We start from the raw sequence: 21,244 nt of genomic DNA, 5'->3' as shown, positions 1-21,244 counted from the left end.
ATACTTTTTAATTAGATATCCTTTATCATCTGTTTCTGACATTATATTTCTATCCATATGCGTACATTGTAGAGGCGTATATTATACAGTTGGATTATGGAACACTCCATCCATCAGTAGACGACCCAACGTGTACAACATATACCTGGCTAGGAAATCAAACTATAGAAACAGAAAATAAGGAAATATCAGTAAAACTAACCATGTTTCCTATTTTTCCATTAATACTGAACCTCTCCATCCACAAGTAGACGACCCAATGTGTACAACTTATACCTGGCTAGCAAATCAAACTATAGAAACAGAATATAAGGAAATTTCAGTAAAACTGACCAGGTTTCCTATTTTTCCATTAATACTGAACCTCTCCATCCCCAAGTAGACGACCCAACGTGTACAACTTATACCTGGCTAGCAAATCAAACTATAGAAACAGAAAATAAGGAAATTTCAGTAAAACTAACCATGTTTCCTATTTTTCCATTAATACTGAACCTCTTCATCCACCAGTAGACGACCCAACGTGTACAACTTATACCTGGCTAGCAAATCAAACTATAGAAACAGAAAATAAGGAAATATCAGTAAAACTAACCATGTTTCCTATTTTTCCATTAATACTGAACCTCTCCATCCGCCAGTAGACGACCCAACGTGTACAACTTATACCTGGCTAGCAAATCAAACTATAGAAACAGAAAATAAGGAAATATCAGTAAAACTAACCATGTTTCCTATTTTTCCATTAAAACTGAACCTCTCCATCCGCCAGTAGACGACCCAACGTGTACAACTTATACCTGGCTAGCAAATCAAACTATAGAAACAGATAATAAGGAAATTTCAGTAAAACTGACCAGGTTTCCTATTTTTCCATTAATACTGAACCTCTCCATCCCCAAGTAGTCGACCCAATGTTTATAACTTATACCTGGCAAGCAAATCAAACTATAGAAACAGAAAATAAGGAAATATCAGTAAAACTAACCATGTTTCCTATTTTTCCATTAAAACTGAACCTCTCCATCCGCCAGTAGACGACCCAACGTGTACAACTTATACCTGGCTAGCAAATCAAACTATAGAAACAGATAATAAGGAAATTTCAGTAAAACTGACCAGGTTTCCTATTTTTCCATTAATACTGAACCTCTCCATCCCCAAGTAGACGACCCAACGTGTACAACTTATACCTGGCTAGCAAATCAAACTATAGAAACAGAAAATAAGGAAATTTCAGTAAAACTAACCATGTTTCCTATTTTTCCATTAATACTGAACCTCTCCATCCCCAAGTAGACGACCCAATGTGTACAACTTATACCTGGCTAGCAAATCAAACTATAGAAACAGAAAATAAGGAAATTTCCGTAAAACTAACCATATTTCCTATTTTTCCATTAATACTGAACCTCTCCATCCACCAGTAGACGACCCAACGTGTATAACTTATACCTGGCATGCAAATCAAACTATAGAAACAGAAAATAAGGAAATATCAGTAAAACTAACCATGTTTCCTATTTTTCCATTAATACTGAACCTCTCCATCTACCAGTAGACGACCCAACGTGTATAACTTATACCTGGCTAGCAAATCAAACTATAGAAACAGAAAATAAGGAAATTGCTGTAAAACTAACCATGTTTCCTATTTTTCATTTATACTGAACCTCTCCGTCCACCAGTAGACGACCTAATGTGTATGTCTAAGAAATAGATTATCAGTAATAGAAGATTTAGTGGTTCAGCATAAAAAGAAAAATAGGAAATCATTTTATAACTTTACTAGAATTTCGTTATTTTCTAATTGGCTACCATTATATTTCTAAGCCAGGGATTCATATTACAATTTTGTTCGTCTTGATTTATATGTTGAGTTACTTAAAATAGAGAGAAAAATGAATATTCTTTCATAGTTTTACTGGAATCGCCTTATTTGGCTTGCTAACATTCTTTTTCAAAGCCAGGCGTACATAATACAATTTCGGTTGCCTAGGTTTGGATCTAGAGTTACCTAAAAAAGAGAAAAATTGAAAGATCTTCCCTAGTTTTACTGGAATCGCCTTATTTCTTTTGCTAACATTCTATTTAAGAGCCAGGCGTACATAATACAATTTCGGTTGGCTAGTTTTGGATCTAGAGTGACTTAAAAAAGAGAAAAATTGAAAGATCTTCCCTAGTTTTACTGGAATCGCCTTATTTCTTTTGCTAACATTCTATTTAAGAGCCAGGCGTACATAATACAATTTAGGTTGGTTAGTTTTGGATCTAGAGTTACTTAAAAAAGAGAAAAATTGAAAGATCTTCCCTAGTTTTATTGGAATCGCCTTATTTCTCTTGCTAACATTCTATTTAAGAGCCAGGCGTACATAATACAATTTAGGTTGGCTAGTTTTGGATCTAGAGTTACTTAAAGAAGGGAAAAATTGAAAGATCTTCTTTAGTTTTACTGGAATCGCCTTATTTCTCTCGCTAACATTCTGTTTAAGAGCCAGGCGTACATAATACAATTTAGGTTGGCTAGTTTTGGATCTAGAGTTACTTAAAAAAGAGAAAAATTGACAAATCTTCCCTAGTTTTACTGGAATCGCCTTATTTCTCTTGCTAACATTCTGTTTAAGAGCCAGGCGTACATAATACAATTTAGGTTGGCTAGTTTTGAATCTAGAGTTACTTAAAAAAGAGTAAAATTGACAAATCTTCCCTAGTTTTACTGGAATCGCCTTATTTGGCTTGCAAACATTCTATTTAAGAGCCAGGCGTACATAATACAATTTAGGTTGGCTAGTTTTGGATCTAGAGTTACTTAAAAAAGAGAAAAATTGACAAATCTTATTTAGTTTTACTGGAATCACCTTATTTCTCTTTCTAACATTCTCTTTAAAAGCCAGGCGTACAATGTTAAGTGCATCAGCCCGTGTGGTACTTAGTAGGACGGTGTCATCCGCATATTTAAATCTCTTTTGGAGTTTAGGCTGTAAACTGTAGCTCTATTCAAGGCAAAGTACTCGACCATACCTGAGGAAAAAGTGCAAAGAGTAAAGGGCTCAAGACTTCGCTAAGAAGTACATTTTCATTAACCAGTATCTCTGAGGAATGCTTGCGACAACATAAAAGACTGGTCGTACATGGCCCTTAAAATTCGCAAGATCCCACCGCAGATTCCAAAACCGTTCAACTTGGGCCATAATTTATAATGTTGAACAGTATCGAAGGCTTTTCTGAAATCTATAAATATTCCAAAAAAATCGCTTCTTTTTATCCACAACTGAATAGGAATCATCCCGAATATCACTATTAAAACTACTGCAGTTTATATTAAATGCATAATAACAAATCAATTTTACCATGGAATCAATGGTGTATTACTGTGTTATCCAGTATATTACTTTGTAAATGTTTTGTAACTATTTAGCGTTCTTAAGAATTAATGTTTTATCTCTGTATGAAATTATTTTTTTTAAATTATATTGCCTTTATAAATTTAAATTGTAATTAGCTATCTGTATCAGAGAAATGATGAAGAAATAATTGTTACGAAAAGAAACAAATAAAATACAGATTACCTTAATTATATAGTTCTTTTCCAAATATTACTTAATTAATTGCATGGGTAGTTAATAGAATATTCGTCTTTACGTCGGCAAGAGTATTACAGTTTTTTTGAAAGTGTTGACTAGTTTTTAAGTTTGTTTTGTCATTAGTTTAGCTTATCTTTCTCCAAGATTTGAAGTACGATTTATCAACATTCTGAAAGCATCGAATACTGCCACAAATTCAACACTTTACGTCTTCCAGGTTTTTAATTTAATAAGGTTTAGGTGGGACACAATGTTTAATTAAGTAATACCCAATTTTTAATTATATATTTAAAAGAGTAAATGAATATTTTAATAATACGAATAATATAAAAGAGAACTCTTTTGAACTGCAAATTTCAACTGATGAAATGTTTTCTTGGCAGGATTACAATTCTTTTAAGAAATGTTCGCAGAGTAGTTTCTTCGTAAAAGAATTTTGTACTCTAAATCCCGTTTCATCGCTGTCACCAACTTCTATGTTATCGGCCGACATTTAACTTGCAAATCTTTCTTTAAGTGTTAGATTAGCTGAGTGTTCAGTATCATCAACTTACAATGTCTCCGAATATCTGTAACATTCAATTAAGAAAGTCAATTATAATATTGGTGATGAGAAGCACCAGTAGATTAATGCAATTTCCCTATATGATACCTTAGGTCTCACTCACTCATACGTTCTCCCTTAAAAATAAAAATTATGCAGGATAGATTGCTAATGTTTTAACATTTTATGAACAAACACTGCCAACGCAAGGAGGTTAAAAAATTTAGCACTGAAGGATACTTGTCTCTCAGGAGTTCAACAGGTAGCTCCCTAAAGGCGCTCAATCCAGAAGAATATTACTTAAACATCATTAGTACTTCTCTGTTTATAGAATAGTGGGTTACATTATAGTTAGATCATATTATTAGATTAGAAGATGAGACGATTCCAAAAATCTGTAGTCATAAAGACGTTACAATACTTCTGCATCTGAAAAGAATCCACCCAACTTTGTAACTTTATTACCCTGTATATACTCTTGCACAACCATTAGTTAAGGCTTGCGTTTCCTTCAATAAATTAATTTATATTACTATGCCATTTTTATTGCAATGTTTTATCTTATACACTGAAATCATACCTTTAAAATTATTGGTAGATTTTAATTAAAATCCTTACATTAATAGTCTTGCAAAATTATTTAACAAAAAAATTCTCATCACTGTAATGATTCCAATAGATCTGTTTTTACCTTAACTTTATGAATACTAAGTTCTTCGTAAAAATATAATTTATGTTTATTTTCATAGGAAAAATCATTCTAAACCCAAACACGGACACGAAGAAAGTTTAAAAAAAATTTACCACTAAAAATCCGAAGACCTATTAAGAGTAGCGGATTCCGCTCTCCAATGACACAAATAATAATAATAATAATAATAATAATAATAATAAAAACCCACCTTATTTTAACTAGAAAATTTTCCATTAACTCTTCCCTATTGCCACATCTCTCCAAGCAAAATATGCAACAAATGGAGCACATTCGCATATAGTTGCTTTGCAATCATTCCATCCACAGATCTGTATGGTATCACCAAAGGGACGAAAAAACAATTTCTTGCCACTATTAACCATTCCAATATGATTTATTGGTTACATCCATCTTCCAAAAAGTAAGTTCTTCGTAATAATTTAAAATATATTTGTTTTCACCAGCAAAAACCTCTAATACAAAATTAAAATGAAGTTTGTTAAAATCCAAAGATCTATTAAGTGCAGTAGATTGCGATCTTATACCCACTTCATCTACACCACCATCTATCTAATAACATAAAAAAAAATGAGTGGAATACAAAATACTACATGCCATTGACGCAATTAATAATAATATAAATTGTAATTACTAATATTAATATAAAAGAAACCTTATTTCAAGAAGTTTTCCCATTAATATAATCCTTTCTTATTGTCATAGCTTTCCAAGCAAAATATGCAACAGATGGATCTCACTCGAATAAGGTCGGTTTGCAATCATCCCATCCACAGAACAATAGTGAAGTACTAAAGGAATGAATTCCACTGAAATCACAGTAATTAAGAAAATGATGATTCACAAAAAAAAAAGTCGATTGTTATCTTTCATCAGAAGTTTGCGAAGGTGATTCTGTTATCTTCTAATGTTAACCAAGGGCAACAGAAGCCTACTCATTAATGACCTGATGAATGATACAATAGAACCCGAAACTAACAAGAAAAGAATTGATTTTTTTAAAGATTTTTCCGGCTACGACCCAAAATACTCCTTAAAATTCAACACTAAAGAGAAGTTTTTCTTGAAATTCACAGATCCCTTTAGGAGCCGCTGTTTCTGTCTAATAAAGCACACTTGTACCCATCCAATAAAAAGTAATAGTAATGTTTAAATAACAATAAATAAAAACTCTTTCAGGGTACATTTTACCATTAACATAATTCTTCAGTGCTGTATTTTTCCATTCCAGTAGAATCACACTGGAATAGGGTCGCTTTGTTAACTGTCCTATCCAAAAATTAAAATAATAGTACCATGTCCTGAACGAATTGCTACGGCAAGAAGCACCTGCTAAATATGGTGAAAGAGGAAGGTTACATTTATTTACATTTACATTTGTTTTCAAAAGTCGCCACTGGAGTGCACTGCTAACTGGAAAAAAGCCGTACCATCCTCAAAACATGGCCAAAATACCAAGTTTTGTATCAGGAGATAGAAGAGCGTAGGAGCTCTTTTTTGTTTATATTTCTTTTTTTGTATTTGTCAATTTTATTTTTCGTTTAACATACATAAATAAATGTATTTACATTAATAAAATTATGTGTATTCTCCTAAATAAAAGCTTCTTTTTTTTGTCAATGCTATTTAGTAACATTATTATGAATTTTAATCAATTTCTAGGCTAAAATTCAGAAAGAGTGCTGCTTTTTTTAAATCAATTTTTTTTGTAAAAAGTTTAAAATGTTTCTGTTACTGGCCATAATTTTCTTAAAAACAAACTTCAAATTAAAAATCTTAGAAAGAATTTAAAATAGTTAGATAAAGCACAGTGTTGAACTAAATGTGGAATTTATAAAGTGGCAGACACAAGGTAATTCTTTTGTTTTTATTTTTGATTTTGAAAATAGAAATGTGCTTAGTAAGTTAATGTGCACAAAATATTGAGTGATCCCAAATTTTAACGCTTTTAAAGCTGAAAAGATGTGACTTTTGGTCATATGATATATCTTTCAAGCGAATGCAGCTCATTTTGAGAAACTGGGGAGATTACTGTAGAATCTCTCTACACTCATTTGTAAGTTCGGATTTTGAAATCTTTGTACAAAAAGGAAATAAATTATTAAAATCCTTACTAATTTTTAAAAAACACAAACTAGGAATGCTTCATTCTGAACCTTTTCTTTAGAATATGGTAACACTTTATGATTAAAAGTAATGGGTTCTGTGCCTGTACGAGAGTCTTCAAATTCCTCTTTTTGATATAACTAATATAGACAGAGCTTTTAATAATAGCCGCTTTTACTTTAAGCACACAACTTTGGATAAACTTATGAATAAACTCCTCCACAAAAATCCGAAGACAATTAGTTGATAGGATTTCAAAGTTTCCAGAAAAAATATATGCCCTTTATTTACAATCAATCACTTAATCCGAGCCCTTCCTAAAACTAAACTTCCATTCTCGCTAAATGAACTACGGCCCTATTTCATTGATGTCTATACAGTTAACTAAGCCTTTGGAAAAGATAGTGCGCAACAAGATGAAAAGAATATTTGGAAAATTAGAATTTGCTGGATCTTCTTGTTCTCAGTTAAGTTATCGCAAGGATTACAGCACATCTTAAGTGCGTTGCTGAAAGTTTTATTGACGATATTTTTGATTTGCAACTGACGAACGTTTCTTTATCCATTGTAAGGCTTTTTCGATTTTTACAAAGGCTTTTTGAATCAGTTAAGTCATGCCCTCATACTCTGGAAATCAAAATTCTTCAACCAAACTCGTGAAAAGTTTTAATTGATATTTTATCTATTAGTAAACAAGTGACTGTATTTTGGGAATCAGTTCATTCAGTGGTTCCTGAGAGGTCTGTTTTGGGACATCGTTCACATTCAATTTACATAAACTGTGACTCCTTATAAAATTGATGGCTTCAACCATTCCTCTCTGTGAACAAATCTTACATTATCATGACATCATAAGGGACGAGAGGGTTTGTGAGATTTTTCAGTACATCGAAAGTTATTTTAGCTAAAAAGAAAAAAGGGTCAGTCCAAAAAAACGGTCAAGTTCTACGAAAATAACCTGGACCTACGTTTTTTTTTTTTTATGATTTAAGGCGCGTCAACATCTTACATCAGTTATATATAGACTTTGAAATGGCTTACGACACTGTCTCACGGATAGGACTCATGAAGTGCTTGAAAAACTTGGGAATTCCTTTCAAGATAATTAGGCTTCTCAGAATGTCATTAAGTCACACATATGCGAAAGTAGCCGTTCAAGGAAAGGTTACAAAGGGATTCTCTATAAGTCAAGGCCTGAGACAAGGTTCCTCACCAGTCCTCTTCAACCTGATACTGGAATCAGCTATTAGAAATATAGAGGTGAATCCTGGGGGAAACATCTACAACAGGACCATCCAATATCTGGCATATGCTGATGTTATAGCAATAATCGCAAGATCAGCTGCGCATTTGAAAAAGGCCTACACTGAGCTGGAATATGGGGCTGCTACATATGGGCTTAAGGTGAACGAGGGTAAGACAAAATATATGGTGACAACTAGGAGAGCAAGAAGATTTGGCAGCCTACAAGTTGCTCAGCACGTTTTTAATGGCGTAAGTAACTTTAAGTATTTGGGTGCCACCCTTACTTCAAAAAAACGAGGTAAAGGAGGACATAACCAGTCGGATTGCAGCTGCAAATAGGTGCCCATGGACATTAAGCCCGATCCTCCGAAAAAGGGACATCTCGAGAAATGCCAAACTCACCATTTACAAGACCCTTATCAAACCAGTCCTATTATATGGCTCAGAAACATGGACGCTAACCTCAGCGGATGAAAGTACGCTGAACTGCTGGGAAAGAAAGGTATTGAGAAGGATTTATGGCCCGGTGGTGGAGAATGGTACTTATAGATGTAGGAAAAATGCTGAGCTGAGGGAGCTTTTTAAGGAGGCGAACATTGTAAAAAGCATTAAGCTGGGAAGACTACGCTGGTTGGGGCACCTCCACAATGGACCAAGGTAGAGGCACCTCGCATCGTTTATGAAGGGCATCCCGGAGGCAGAAGGCCTAGAGGGATGCCAAGACTGAGATGGTTGAAAAAGGTGGAGGAGGACCTCTCCAAGTTAAATGCGGGAGGATGGAGAAGGAAAGCGAGTGATAGAACGGCTTGGAGTGAATTGTTGAAGGGCTGTAGAGCCATGGAGTAAGTAAGTAAGTAAGTAAGTCCAAAGAAACTGTCTTCAAGTATAGCAGCAGCTCCTTATGTTGACCATCCTAAGAGATTAGAGCACATATTTTTTTAGTTTTTTTCTTCTTGATCAAGCGTTAAGCTCCCTTTGCGTCGATGTATTTTAGGTCATCAAGTTTACAGCTGGGTTTCTCCCAGAGAATAATACCGCTCTATCAATTATTAAATAGACAAATTTATTCACAATTAATTCATTTTTTTTTTTCTACAATTATTCCGAGATTTATTTTTATATTATAACAATGTTGAAGTTTAATTTACAGATTGATATTATAAAATTATTTATATATTTACAAACAATTTTACATTTTGTTATATATATAAACAAAAATTACAATTTTTCACCTTTTATTTATCTTTTCGTACTTTTTTGTAACACGAAAATTCGCTTTTACGAGGTTATCTTACTTTTGTAATAATTTTTTAAATAAAAAAAATTGTTAATTTATACAATACCAGTAGTAATAATAAAATAGTTCCTGTAACTAATTAAAAAAAAAAAACTACAAAATAAAATTAGGTTAGGTTTTTTGTTTTTTAATAACTATAATTTAAAATTAATGAAAACAATATTATTTTGCACATATAATAATTTTTTAATTTTTATATAATAATTATTTAACTACGAAATAAATTATGGTAAGATTCGTATTTTTCTTAATTTGTTCTTTTTGTAAAAATGTTTTTCCTTTTTTAATTTTTTTTTTTTTTCTATTTATAAATATTTATTACAAAAAAATTATATGTGTTTTTACAAAGTTATTTAAAATACAATATTTAGTTATTTTGGGGAAAAATATAAATTCAAGAAATTGAAATGAAATTGGGGAAAAATCTCGAACATAAATATACTAGATACTAACTTTACAGTTCTACATTTATTCTAATTTGACTTTTTAATAAATTAATTATAGAGATTCTTATTATAGTGCAAACTTATTTTTTAGCGATATTACATGTACATATTTATAATATATAATTAGAGAAATAATATGTATTTATATATAAAGATAAATTATATAAAATATGTACAAGGTATAACGAATGATTCAAAAATTGCAAAACAATATATTTATCAGAAAAATATATATATATATCAGATAATTTTTATTACAATATCACAGTAGAATTGTATTACAATAAAGAGAATTGGAAAAGAAATATGGAAATATAATAATTATAAATATGGTAATGGCACAATTAATTTAATTAAGAAGACAACAATAATAAAAATGCTATAATCAAATGCTGATTTTATGATTATAAATCAATAAAAAAAAAGAAGTTTTAAATGTCATTAACAGACGATTTTCTCAACGTGCCAAAAGAGGGAAAATAATATTGTTGATTTTATCCGTCATATCTCACTTTTTTTTACCGGATATGGACTTCCATCCATCATCACAGATGATTGTTAAACATTTGATTTATTGTTGATTTTATCCGTCATTGCTCGCTTGTTTACCGGATATGGACTTCCATCCATCATCACCAATGATTTGTTAAACATTGATTTATGTTTTTTTCATCCCCATTACTCTGGATATGACGGATAAAATCAACGATATCCAGCAATGCGAACCTAACTATTGTTGGAATCACAATATTATTTACACCCAAGCACATTCCATGCGTAGATTCTTTAAGTGAAAGTAATTTAAAAAATTAACAGTACTAAAATCGAATCAAGTAATTTGGAGGAAAAATGGTGCCCAAAATTTCATCCACAGTTGGAACTAATTTGGGTACAAAAATAAAATGATCAACTGCAGATGAGAAATATACTCCCACTGTTAAGATTTAATTAAAATTATATTTTACTAAATTATTTTAATTAAATATTCAATAGAAAATTAATTGAGAAGTTATGATGCCAATGTGAAAGGTATGTAAAGGTGTCCTACAAAAGCTCTGTCAAACCAAATTCTTGTAAAACTAAAAAGGAACTGTGGGAACGAGTTAAGATGCAGCTGAAATTTCATTCATTGCAAGAAAATGAAGTATAAACCGTGGAAGGGTTTCTGTGATTTTACTCAGTTTAAGTAAATAAACTTCAAGGAATGATTTTGTGAGAAAAAACTTATAAACCATGGTTTGATATGTATTCGAAAAAACCTAGCTTTAAAATTATTTTTTTATTTTTGAATGATTCACGACCCTGTTTCCATAAAATAGCATTAAAATCACTGGGAAATTTTTTGAAAGTAGAATTAAATAAGTGTAAAAATAAAGTAAAAACTTAATATTTATTAGAAATATCCTAAATATTTTGTTTTCTCTGTTTTTTTGTTTCTTACTTTCTAATCAAACCTAAGGTAATTCTGTGTTTTCTGTTAACCCAAACGTTTCACATAATTAAACCTCATTAACGTCACCTTGGCAACATAATATACTGTAAGTCTGAAGATTGTAAACTGAATAAGTTTGATTTTATCCTCATTCTTACAGATGAAATCAAAGTAAAATTCCTTAAGGCGTTATATACTCATTAACAGGTAAAAATATTGTAATAGATTCGTGCTAATGTGAATTAAAATAAAACTAACCTTTTTTTCTTGAATGTTTCTTTACTTATTAGGGGTAATTTTCATCAATATAAATCTTTACTGATATTGAACGATTACAGTTGTACATCAACATTGGCTTTCAACTTTTTTAAAGGTAAAAGTATGATTAAAGATACGATATTCGTAAGGCAGTTAAGATTTCCTAATAATCTCAAACTAAATTTCCTGTACATCCAAAATAATATTCAATTTTCGAAAGACTATGTTTTTAAACATAGAAAAAGAATTATGCTCGATCTGTGTTAAATTAGAACCGAGCAGACCATGAAGTTGGGTAGGAATCAAGATTAATCTGTTAACTGGCCTCCATCACTAAGGGCACGACCATGTTCAGAAAAGAACGAGAAAACGGTTTTTCATAACCTTTTGACTGCTTACCTATAACTAGGTTACGAAATGAGCAAAGAACTATTGTGTAGATTGCAAAGAGGAGTATTTCAAACATATAATAATGGATATGTCCACGTTACGTAGTACAAAAGGAAACGAATGTTTCGACGACTTATACAGACAGGTATTTAGATGCACCATTTCGCTACGAAGACATACGATATTCTCCACCAACATCTATGTGCTTAAATCTGTAGCAGAGCTAGCAAAAGAAATATGAATGTATTTAAAAGTTATAGCCGATTAGAATGAATGCAAGAAAATGATTAGAGAAGGATTACGGTGATTTTAATTTCGGTTAAGCTATAAGGATGGCAGGAATATAGAGTAGTACTGATCCATCTATTAGTTGTGTTTGTATGAAAATAGTTGTATATAGTAGAGGGATGAATGTGTGAAGCGAATGTATTTATAAGTAAGAATGGAGAGTGAGTGATATTCTAGTGATAAGCACCTAGACGATGCTGGCTGTATGGCGAAAGCCAATGCCAAAAAAAAAGGAACTGTCCTTTGTACTTTAGTACTAAAAGGTGTAAGACCACTTGGTAAAGGTCCTTTAGTACGGAGGAAATTATACGCAAGAACGATTTATGATGAAACCCTGAATATGTAAAATGGTGAGGTTTTTTTTTTCAACTAATAGCCTACAAGGAGTTGTTGGTAGAACTGTTTTAGCAGCAGTAATCAGTGCGGAGAATTTGAATTGTATTTTCCAAAAATAACGTTTCTATCACACTTGTGATACAAGATGGGCAGCTTCAATTATAATAAAAAGTAAAATTCTATGCAAAAACCTTTCATGAAACCTCTAGATTTTTAATTTACATTTCCTTGTTGTAAATTTTTGTTTTCCCAACAGGACTACCAAGCGAACGAAACAATCAACTGAAAATATCATATGACAGGAAGGTTACAAACAAAAAATCTCCATGGAAACCTAATTTAAATGTTCAAGTATGAAGAAAAGGTTAGCACCGCCCCCCCCCCCATGCAAACCAGTATACAAAAAAAAAAGCGTTTAAAAAAAACTTGGATTCGTATGCTCAATAACACAACGTTTACAATATTTTTTAACAGCTCGATAACCTTCAATAGAAATTTGACAATCTTGGATGTTAAGCTGTTGTAGCCCACGGCAATAGTAGGCGACACATTGTACCCCACGGTCGGTTACTAGATCGCACATTCTTAAACTTAATTTCTTCAAATTTGGACATGATTGTGCTAATGCTCTTAGTCCAGCATCGCTGACATCACATTTACCAACATCCAGTGCTCGTAAACGTGGACAAGAACGTGCCACCACGGTGAGAGCATCATCCGATACAGCTTCACACCCACGAGCGTTCAAATAGCGTAGTTTGTAGCATCGCCTTGCTATTACTTTTAGACCAGCATCGCTTACCTAGAAATAGAAATGAAAAATTAACTCAAACAAAGTGGATAATTACATATAATAATCAACATGATTTTTAATTTTTAAGAACTATTGGATAATTTCATCAGCATTTGGAACCATTGGAGCTCCAGAAGAGTACATCATTGGCAGTGAAAATGAAAAAAAGCTGGTAAATTTGGTCTCAATAGAAGAAAAAAGACATCATCTATTTGGATTTAAAGACTCCTTAAAACCGTCCGATTTTGTCTATGCAGATTTTCCTTTAACTTTAAAGCAAATTATTATCATATACAACAATACAAAATGAAGTACTAAAGCTGTTTTGAAAATGTAAAATAGATTAAAAGAGAGGGTCCTGTTGCAGTCAGTCATAATGAGGCTTATTGTCCTCTCGACACCCTTCTTAAAAGGGCTACTGGGGAGAAACCTATCGTTTTTACTAAGCCTAGGATTTCCTAATTGGAAAGGTTTTTTTTTTTTATGTTATATCCTCTGGAACACTCCAGGGAATTAGTTTACTGAACCTATATACACCTCCATAAAAAGGCAACTTACTGCGTTAAGTTTGGTCACCTCAAGATTAAGGAAAGAACAATTCGATGGTAAATAAACAAAAATTATTTCACAATTATGATTAATAACACATTAAAACTGTCCGGTAGAACAGTTATAAAAGAGTTAATCGTCAAAATGTGCCAGAAACAGCGTAACGTTGAAAAACACCTAACTTCGACATTTTTTTTTCTCTTTTTCTATAAAAAATAAAATTCCCAAATTTTCTGTATAATATAGGGCAAATCCTCCTCTATAACTGTATTTTTTTTTTTTTTTGTAACAACCCAGATTTAATAGATCATATAATACAATAATTTTTTTTTTATATCAAATAACATAAAATATGTTTAATTTGGGAATTAAAAGACCTTAAATTTTTAAATATATCTTGGCAAGCAAACTTAATTACCAACAAAGTATATGAGGATAGCTCAACAGAACTACAAATTTCTTAATTAAATAACTTTACCCAAATTTGATTAGTTCTACTTAGGAAAATTACAATCGATAATAAAAACATACTGTACTCTATTGAACAGGCTTTATGTGATTAAAAATGACAATAATGAAATACCTAATGCTACAAGCCGATCTGACTGTTTACAAAGTTGCATCGCCTGATCATTTTTCGATCCAAAAATAATCTAATTTTCAAGTAAATACTCATCCTGGATCAATCAAGGATAGCTTTTGATGCGAAAATGCTTTTTTTTAATTAAATACTTTGATAGTTCAAAATTTGAAAATATGGTTAGATCCACAGCGCTGGAGAATATAGCTGATAGTTTGTGAAACAACATAATTGATGTCGAATTCTTTTCACTAAATTGATTAAATCTCCTCTGAAGATGAATGAAATCGGTCAGAGATGAATGAACATGCGCGTTACAACGAATGTTGTCGAGCGATGTGTATTCACTTATTTATCAATTTTTGTTTTATAAATGGAAGAAAAAATAATTTTTTTTTTAAACTTTGAAGGAGAAAGCAGTAGTCGGTGATGAACAAGACCGCAGGTAAACAAAGTAAGTTTAGCTAGAACTACACCGTGTACACACGGAAGAAAATTAATCCTCTAAAATCATTTCCTACCATTGAATCTCCTACAAAACATGAAAACAGTTTAGCCTAGAGTAACTTAAGAACCTACTTGATATTGTAACCTAGAAATAAAGGTGAATGTCTGAGCCACATCGAGAAGACAAAGTCCCATATGACCCTGGGGTTTGTAGCTTAGGAATGCCCTTAGAAAAGAAACTAAAAACTACCAATTAGGTGTCGTGGAGGGAAGACAGAAGCATTTACTTTAATATTAAAAATTTTTCTAATAAATAATGGCTACATGTGGAATACGATAAGACGATCTTTCACTTACAAAACCCATGTTTCATAATCACTGGACCCAACACCAACCCCATGATGTTGTTAATATTTATATGTTAGCAGGAGGAGAAATAGTTTTGCCTAAAATATATAAAACAAAAGCACCTACCCTAACACATTTAGCCACGGACAGGTACCTAAGTGTAGCTCCAAGTTTGGCCAGCTCGTACAGTCCAAAATCTGTTACTTGGATACAATCGGAAACGGATAGTTCTCTCAGTCCGGAACAAAAACTCGGCACAAATTTTATTCCAGCGTCTGAAAAAAAAAAAAATTAACAATGAGAATTATTATTAATAATTTTGACAGAATTAATAAAACCAAATGTTTTGAATATTAAGGCATTAAAATTCATAAAAAGAATCTGCGTATATGTCCAGATAAGGTGAGTACATCTTGGCAGCTAAAAAAAGTCTTAGGATTCGATGCAACAATCTCTCTTGAGCTCAGATGAAGTAAAAAAAGAAAAGTTTCTTCTGCCTCACGAAAGAATGCTCCGCTGGCTATTAAAGCGATAAAAAAAATAGTAAAATATCTTCTGGAGAGATCTTAGCTGGCAATGATCTTTTAAAAAACATGGTCACTCTAGCCAGAGGGGTCAGAGGTTATGTGACAGGAGCACAGCACTGTCATCTCATTAATGGAAGATGGCTCAAAAAGTAACCTTCGCAATAATGTATTAATTAAGAAATTAAGATATTTTACTTTGATCACTGAAAATAGACCCCTCATTTTAATTATTAATCTCTTCGAAAGCATTATCCACATTGTACGCTTTTCGAATGCATCACTATCTATCTACAAAGGTTCATCTGTGACATAAAAGTTCAGGAAGAACATGGTTTTACGAATAAGCATAAGAATTCAATTCAGGTAATGAATTTTCTCTATTAAAGCAGGTAAACACTCTTCCAGTGACTGTAAAAGAGATCAGACTGTAAAACACCAGCATAGGCCTGCAATCGGGTTGGAATGTAAAGAAAAGTTATCGCCTATTTTTTCAGGCGGGGCTTAACGTCCAACTACCAATTAGGTGTCGTGGACGGAGGCGACTAGCAAACATACTTTACTGTAAATTTCTTTTATTAACTATTAAATAAAATCCAAAGCCTAAGACCGGGAATCGAACCCAGTACCACAATACAGATTAGCTTTACTAGTCTCGCCTTTAACCGCTCGGCTACCGCCTACAATACTGTCTTCATTACAACGGGTTAGGAGGGTAGCGGCATATTATTGTAAGGAGACTTGCCTTATCTTGAGGCGCTGGGTACACAACCTAATTCACTAAGTGTATAAGGCCTGCACAAAACCCTATGGAGAAAACTAAATGTCTTGAGGCTTAATATGGATTCATACCTTTAGGGATTAGTAGTAAATTCTTTTTAAGCTGTTCGGGGCTTTAATTATAAATCCCATAATAGTGGCGTTCATTCTGTCTGCGTTAAATCTTGTATTTTCACGTCTAGATTAGTTTTGAAATGAAAAATGGAAGAGCTAGCTACTGTTAAAGATTTTATTCTAATATCTTGTAGGTGCAGGATTAAATGGGCATTTCAGGTAACGAAGAGATGGCCAAAAATCGGGATTTTTACTCCCGATTAGGAGTAATTTGGGCCCGAATCAGCTGTCATTTGATAAAAGCTAGTCAGAATTTCAGGCAAGCACAAGCTAGCAGCTTCATTCTTACGGATGATCTCTGAGGGCATAGACTGAAACGTTGATTCAGAGATGATTGATTTACCTATCTAAAGTGCAAAAATTAAACAAATGCTACAATAACCACTGCACTAAAATGGGATCAAGTAAAATACATGTTTCAACAACAAAACTCGTTATCTTTCAAAGCTAGACCTCACGAAATTATTTCAATTTTTACATAGTTTTAGATTTCACGCTTTATAAGGGATGGACTGCAACCTTAGTAAACTGTAAAACAAAAATAAAATACATATACCACTTTCAAATACCTGTTATTTTTATACATCTTCTTAAATAGAGATACACAAGTTGTGGACAATTTCTAACGATTACTCTGAGACCTCCATCATCGACTGCTGAACAATCTACAAATAAAAATTGATTGATATTAGTGATTTTGTTCAATTTGCATTCAAAAAGACACAACAAAATACATTTTTTAAAAAACCATTCATTCATACACAATTTTTTGTAAATTTATTATTTTCAAGTAAATTCTCTTCCTAGAAGCTTCTTACAGGTCACTGTCCAGTGATGGACAGTGTTGTCTGTAACGAGAGAACACTTATTTAGTCTAATACGATGATTGTTATAAAACAATCTAATTTTAAATAAATAAGATACTTTAATTTGACTTTTTTTTTATTAGGGTTTTCCGTTTGTTTACTTCGTATCAGGTTATGATTGCGTAGTCAAAAGTAAATTAAAATTCAAATAAAACACTTATAGTACGAGGGTCGTTTGAAAAGTCCGTGCAAAGTCAGAGAGATAGCACCACTGGCGCGTATCGAGGTTATGTTTAGTTAGTAGCATCTCTTGGAAGAATACACACCAAGTTTCAGCCAGATCGGTCTATTTCTTTGTGTTTGGCATTCGTTTGAATCGAGGAAGTCGAGTGATTTTCAAGAAATGGACGAAAAAGAATTTCGTGTGTTGATTAAACACTACTTTAAGAAAGGCAAAACGCCTTAGGAGACTAAAGAGAAGCTTGATAAACATTATGGTGACTCTGCACCTTCGATTAGAACAGTTTATAAGTGGTTTCAAAATTTTCGGAGTGGCCATATGGGCACAAGTGACGCTGAACGTTCTGGACGCCCTGTTGAGGTTACTACTCCAGAAATCATTGATAAAATCCATGATATGGTGATGGATGACAGAAGAGTGAAGGTGCGTGAGATTGCTAGTGCTGTGGGCATCTCGAATGAACGGGTACATAATATTTTGCATCAACATTTGGACATGACAAAGTTATCCGCAAGATGGGTGCCGCGATTGCTCACGCTTGACCAAAAACGAAATCGTGTGAAGTGTTGCAAGGACGGTTTGCAGCTGTTCCAGAAGAATCCGCAGGACTTTAAGCGTCGTTTCGTCACTGTGGATGAAACATGGATACATCACTACACTCCTGAGACCAAAGAACAATCTAAACAATGTGTTACCAAGGGGGAATCTGCGCCAAAAAAGGCGAAGACCGTTCCTTCGGCCGGAAAGATTATGGCGACTGTCTTTTGGGATTCGCAAGGAATAATCCTCATCGACTATCTGGAAAAGGGTGAAAATATTACAGGTGCATATTATTCATCGTTATTGGACCGTTTGAAAACCGAGCTGCAAGAAAAACGCCCACGAATGGCCCACAAAAAAGTCCTTTTCCATCACAACGCATCAGCTCACACCTCAGCAGTTGTGGTCGCAAAATTAATGGAAATAGGGTTCCAACTCGTTTCACACCCCCCCTATTCTCCAGACTTGGCTCCCTCGGACTACCATTTGTTCCCCAATATGAAGAAATGGCTGGCGGGAAAAAGATTTTATTCAAACGAGGAGGTGATTGCAGAAACGAATGGCTATTTTTCAGACTTGGACAAATCCTATTATTCGGAAGGGATCAACAAACTAGAGCAGCGTTGGACGAAGTGTATAAGCCTAAAAGGAGACTATGTTGAAAAATAAAAAAGGTTTACCCCAAAAAATTAAGTAGTTTTTATTTTTGCACGGACTTTTCAAACGACCCTCGTAAATGTAATACTTTTCGCACAAGTCAAACATTGTTACCTTATATTGTACTACCATTGTATCGTTACATTATAAGAAAATGGTAGCCACAAGTCTCTTAAAATGAAAAACAAATTTTTACTTACATTTTTTACAAAACCAATTGTACCTTACAATTCCAAACTAATTCTATTAATTCTGAAGTAGCAGATAATTAGTTGTTCAAGAGAATTGGTTGATCTCACACATAGATGATGCTCAGTAATATGATAGTTACATACACTTCTAAGCGCAACTGAATATAATTTCAAGTAATATTTTATCGTTCAGAAAACTCGTAAAAAAAAAGTGATTGCATCCGTGAAAAAAAACATCATTCCAAATTTAGTAATTATCGATGTGGGGAGCAGCCACATTTAAAAAAAAAAAAACAATAATTCTTTACATAACCTTATTGAAAACAACAAAAAAAAAATAGCCTATTTAGGTTACTTTAAAAAAAAGAAGTACAATAACACTAACCAGTAAGGTCCAGATATTGAAGGAGTAACCTTCGAGGAGGTTCTGGTCCAGGTGTTACACTGACGCAAGAGATTTTTACACAGCCTGCAAAATTAAAAAGATTTTTTAATTTCATATTATTTTTATTTGTATTTAAAAATCAAACAATTATTTAATTAGGGCGTGGTTTAGCCTTTTACATTGTTTACACTGTTTAAGAAATCCTATTAACAAATGCAATTTTTTTTATTTATTTATAAAAATAATATTATCTTCTAAACTTTCAACAAAAGTTAATACGTAATTTATAATGAACATCAATTTTCTTCTCTGTTTTTTTCAATGTTCACCTTAACGGCATCTGAAAGAATGTGCCGCATACCGTCTCCTAAAATACTAATTTTAAGATATGATTACAAGATAAATATATACCTAAATAAGGGATTAAACATTTTATCCCTTAGTTAAAAGTCGTGTAATACCATATCTTTTACTAACTATTCGAAGAATACAAAACAAGGTTTTGTGTTCAAAAGTCCATACATACACATATGAGAAGCTTACATTGTTAGAAGAAAGCCCCATATTTTCTTAGTTTCTGATGGGCTCCCATAATTCTTCTTTGAGCAATATGTCAGAAGTTATGACAGTGTTGATCGGATAAGTTATTTTAAACGATTTATTTCTTTCTCCCGATAAAAAAAAAGCTTGGCTCACAAGAGCAAAAAAAAAAACATTTTATTATACAACAAGCCACTTCCAAGTCTATAGCAAAACACATGAAGGAAGGTAGTACAGACGGCCGCCTGCCTTAAGCCGCGCACGTCTTTTATGCCTATGATTAAGAGAGAGAGGAGAGTTTTTAAGTTTGGGCAATTTTTCATTAAGACCCTGGGGAAGATGAATGTGGATGTACATCATTTAAATAATGATACCTGTGGCTATCTAGTCATGTTACAACTTGGTCTGTTATTTCTTATCCGTCCTATCTTCTTCTGGCAAGCTTTACAACTGAACATTATTCACATACTATTGTTTAAGATTAAACTACGTAAGAGGAGGTATTCCACTCAACACAAATTTTCCGAGGTACCCTGAGTTATATGTATAATTTGTATTGAAGTTTGTATTTTAAAACTTTTCCTCAGGAAAATTCGAGATAAAGGACCCTTCTAGGCAGGGCCGGATTTAGATGAAAAGAGGCCCCTAGGCTATTCCACTTATGAGGCCCTTTCACTTCCCCCATTTTTAAGTTTGTAAATTACATGTTTATGTTTGTTTATTTGTCATATGCGTAGAATTACTCGCTTATTTACGGTTCAGTGTTTTAGTGTTCACCGTTTTTAGAATAGTGTAATTTTAAAATTTTGCTAACAATTTGAATGTAGGCTCCTCTTGATCTTGAGACCCTAGGCTGAAGCCTAGTTAGCCTATAGGAAAATCCGGCCCTGCTTCTAGGCCCTAAAGGGGTGATTGGACATTCCTTGTGTAAACTGCCATTTCAGCATATTAAATAGAATTATCATCTAAATATATTATTAAGGGATAAACATGTAAACAAAATTTGGCAGACTGGAAAGCAAAATTTTTGAACAGTTTTTTCTTTTTTGAGGATTTTTCCTAAAACGGCACTTGTTCTCAGAACATGCTTAATAATGAATTGAATGTTTAA

General features: G+C 32.8%; 1 protein-coding gene and 1 long non-coding RNA gene across 16 annotated transcripts in view; both read right to left on the bottom strand.

Annotated features, from left to right (window-relative positions):
- Positions 1–3,850: 3,850 nt before the first annotated feature.
- Positions 3,851–6,218, bottom strand: LOC141460402 (uncharacterized). Of its 4 annotated transcripts, none has more exons than XR_012461964.1 (4): positions 5,496–6,218; positions 5,031–5,392; positions 4,237–4,557; positions 3,851–4,153 (listed from the first exon to the last, which is right to left on the bottom strand). It is a non-coding gene; the product is annotated as an uncharacterized lncRNA (long non-coding RNA). The 4 variants fall into 4 exon arrangements; XR_012461965.1 differs by lacking the exon at positions 4,237–4,557 and having other exon boundaries at positions 5,496–5,649; positions 6,032–6,211; XR_012461963.1 differs by having other exon boundaries at positions 3,851–4,557; positions 5,496–6,212.
- A 3,015-nt stretch (positions 6,219–9,233) lies between these two features.
- Fbxl7 (F-box and leucine-rich repeat protein 7) overlaps positions 9,234–21,244 on the bottom strand; it is a 162,860-nt gene continuing 150,849 nt past the window's right edge. For all 12 annotated transcript variants that reach the window (XM_074140338.1, XM_074140333.1, XM_074140328.1 and 9 more), the window contains 4 exons: positions 19,594–19,677; positions 17,343–17,438; positions 15,482–15,630; positions 9,234–13,440 (listed from right to left, as the gene is read on the bottom strand). In XM_074140338.1, the coding sequence (XP_073996439.1) occupies positions 13,054–13,440; positions 15,482–15,630; positions 17,343–17,438; positions 19,594–19,677 (716 nt within the window). In that variant the 3' untranslated portion in view covers positions 9,234–13,053. The remainder of the gene's footprint in view (positions 13,441–15,481; positions 15,631–17,342; positions 17,439–19,593; positions 19,678–21,244) is intronic.

The sequence above is a fragment of the Rhodnius prolixus genome, unplaced genomic scaffold (assembly GCF_049639745.1).
Source record: "Rhodnius prolixus isolate KJV_2025 unplaced genomic scaffold, Rpr scaffold_6, whole genome shotgun sequence".
Taxonomy (NCBI): Eukaryota; Metazoa; Arthropoda; class Insecta; order Hemiptera; family Reduviidae; genus Rhodnius; species Rhodnius prolixus.
The sequence above is the reverse complement of the archived record's forward strand: the minus strand, read 5'-3'. Positions and strand labels throughout refer to the sequence as shown.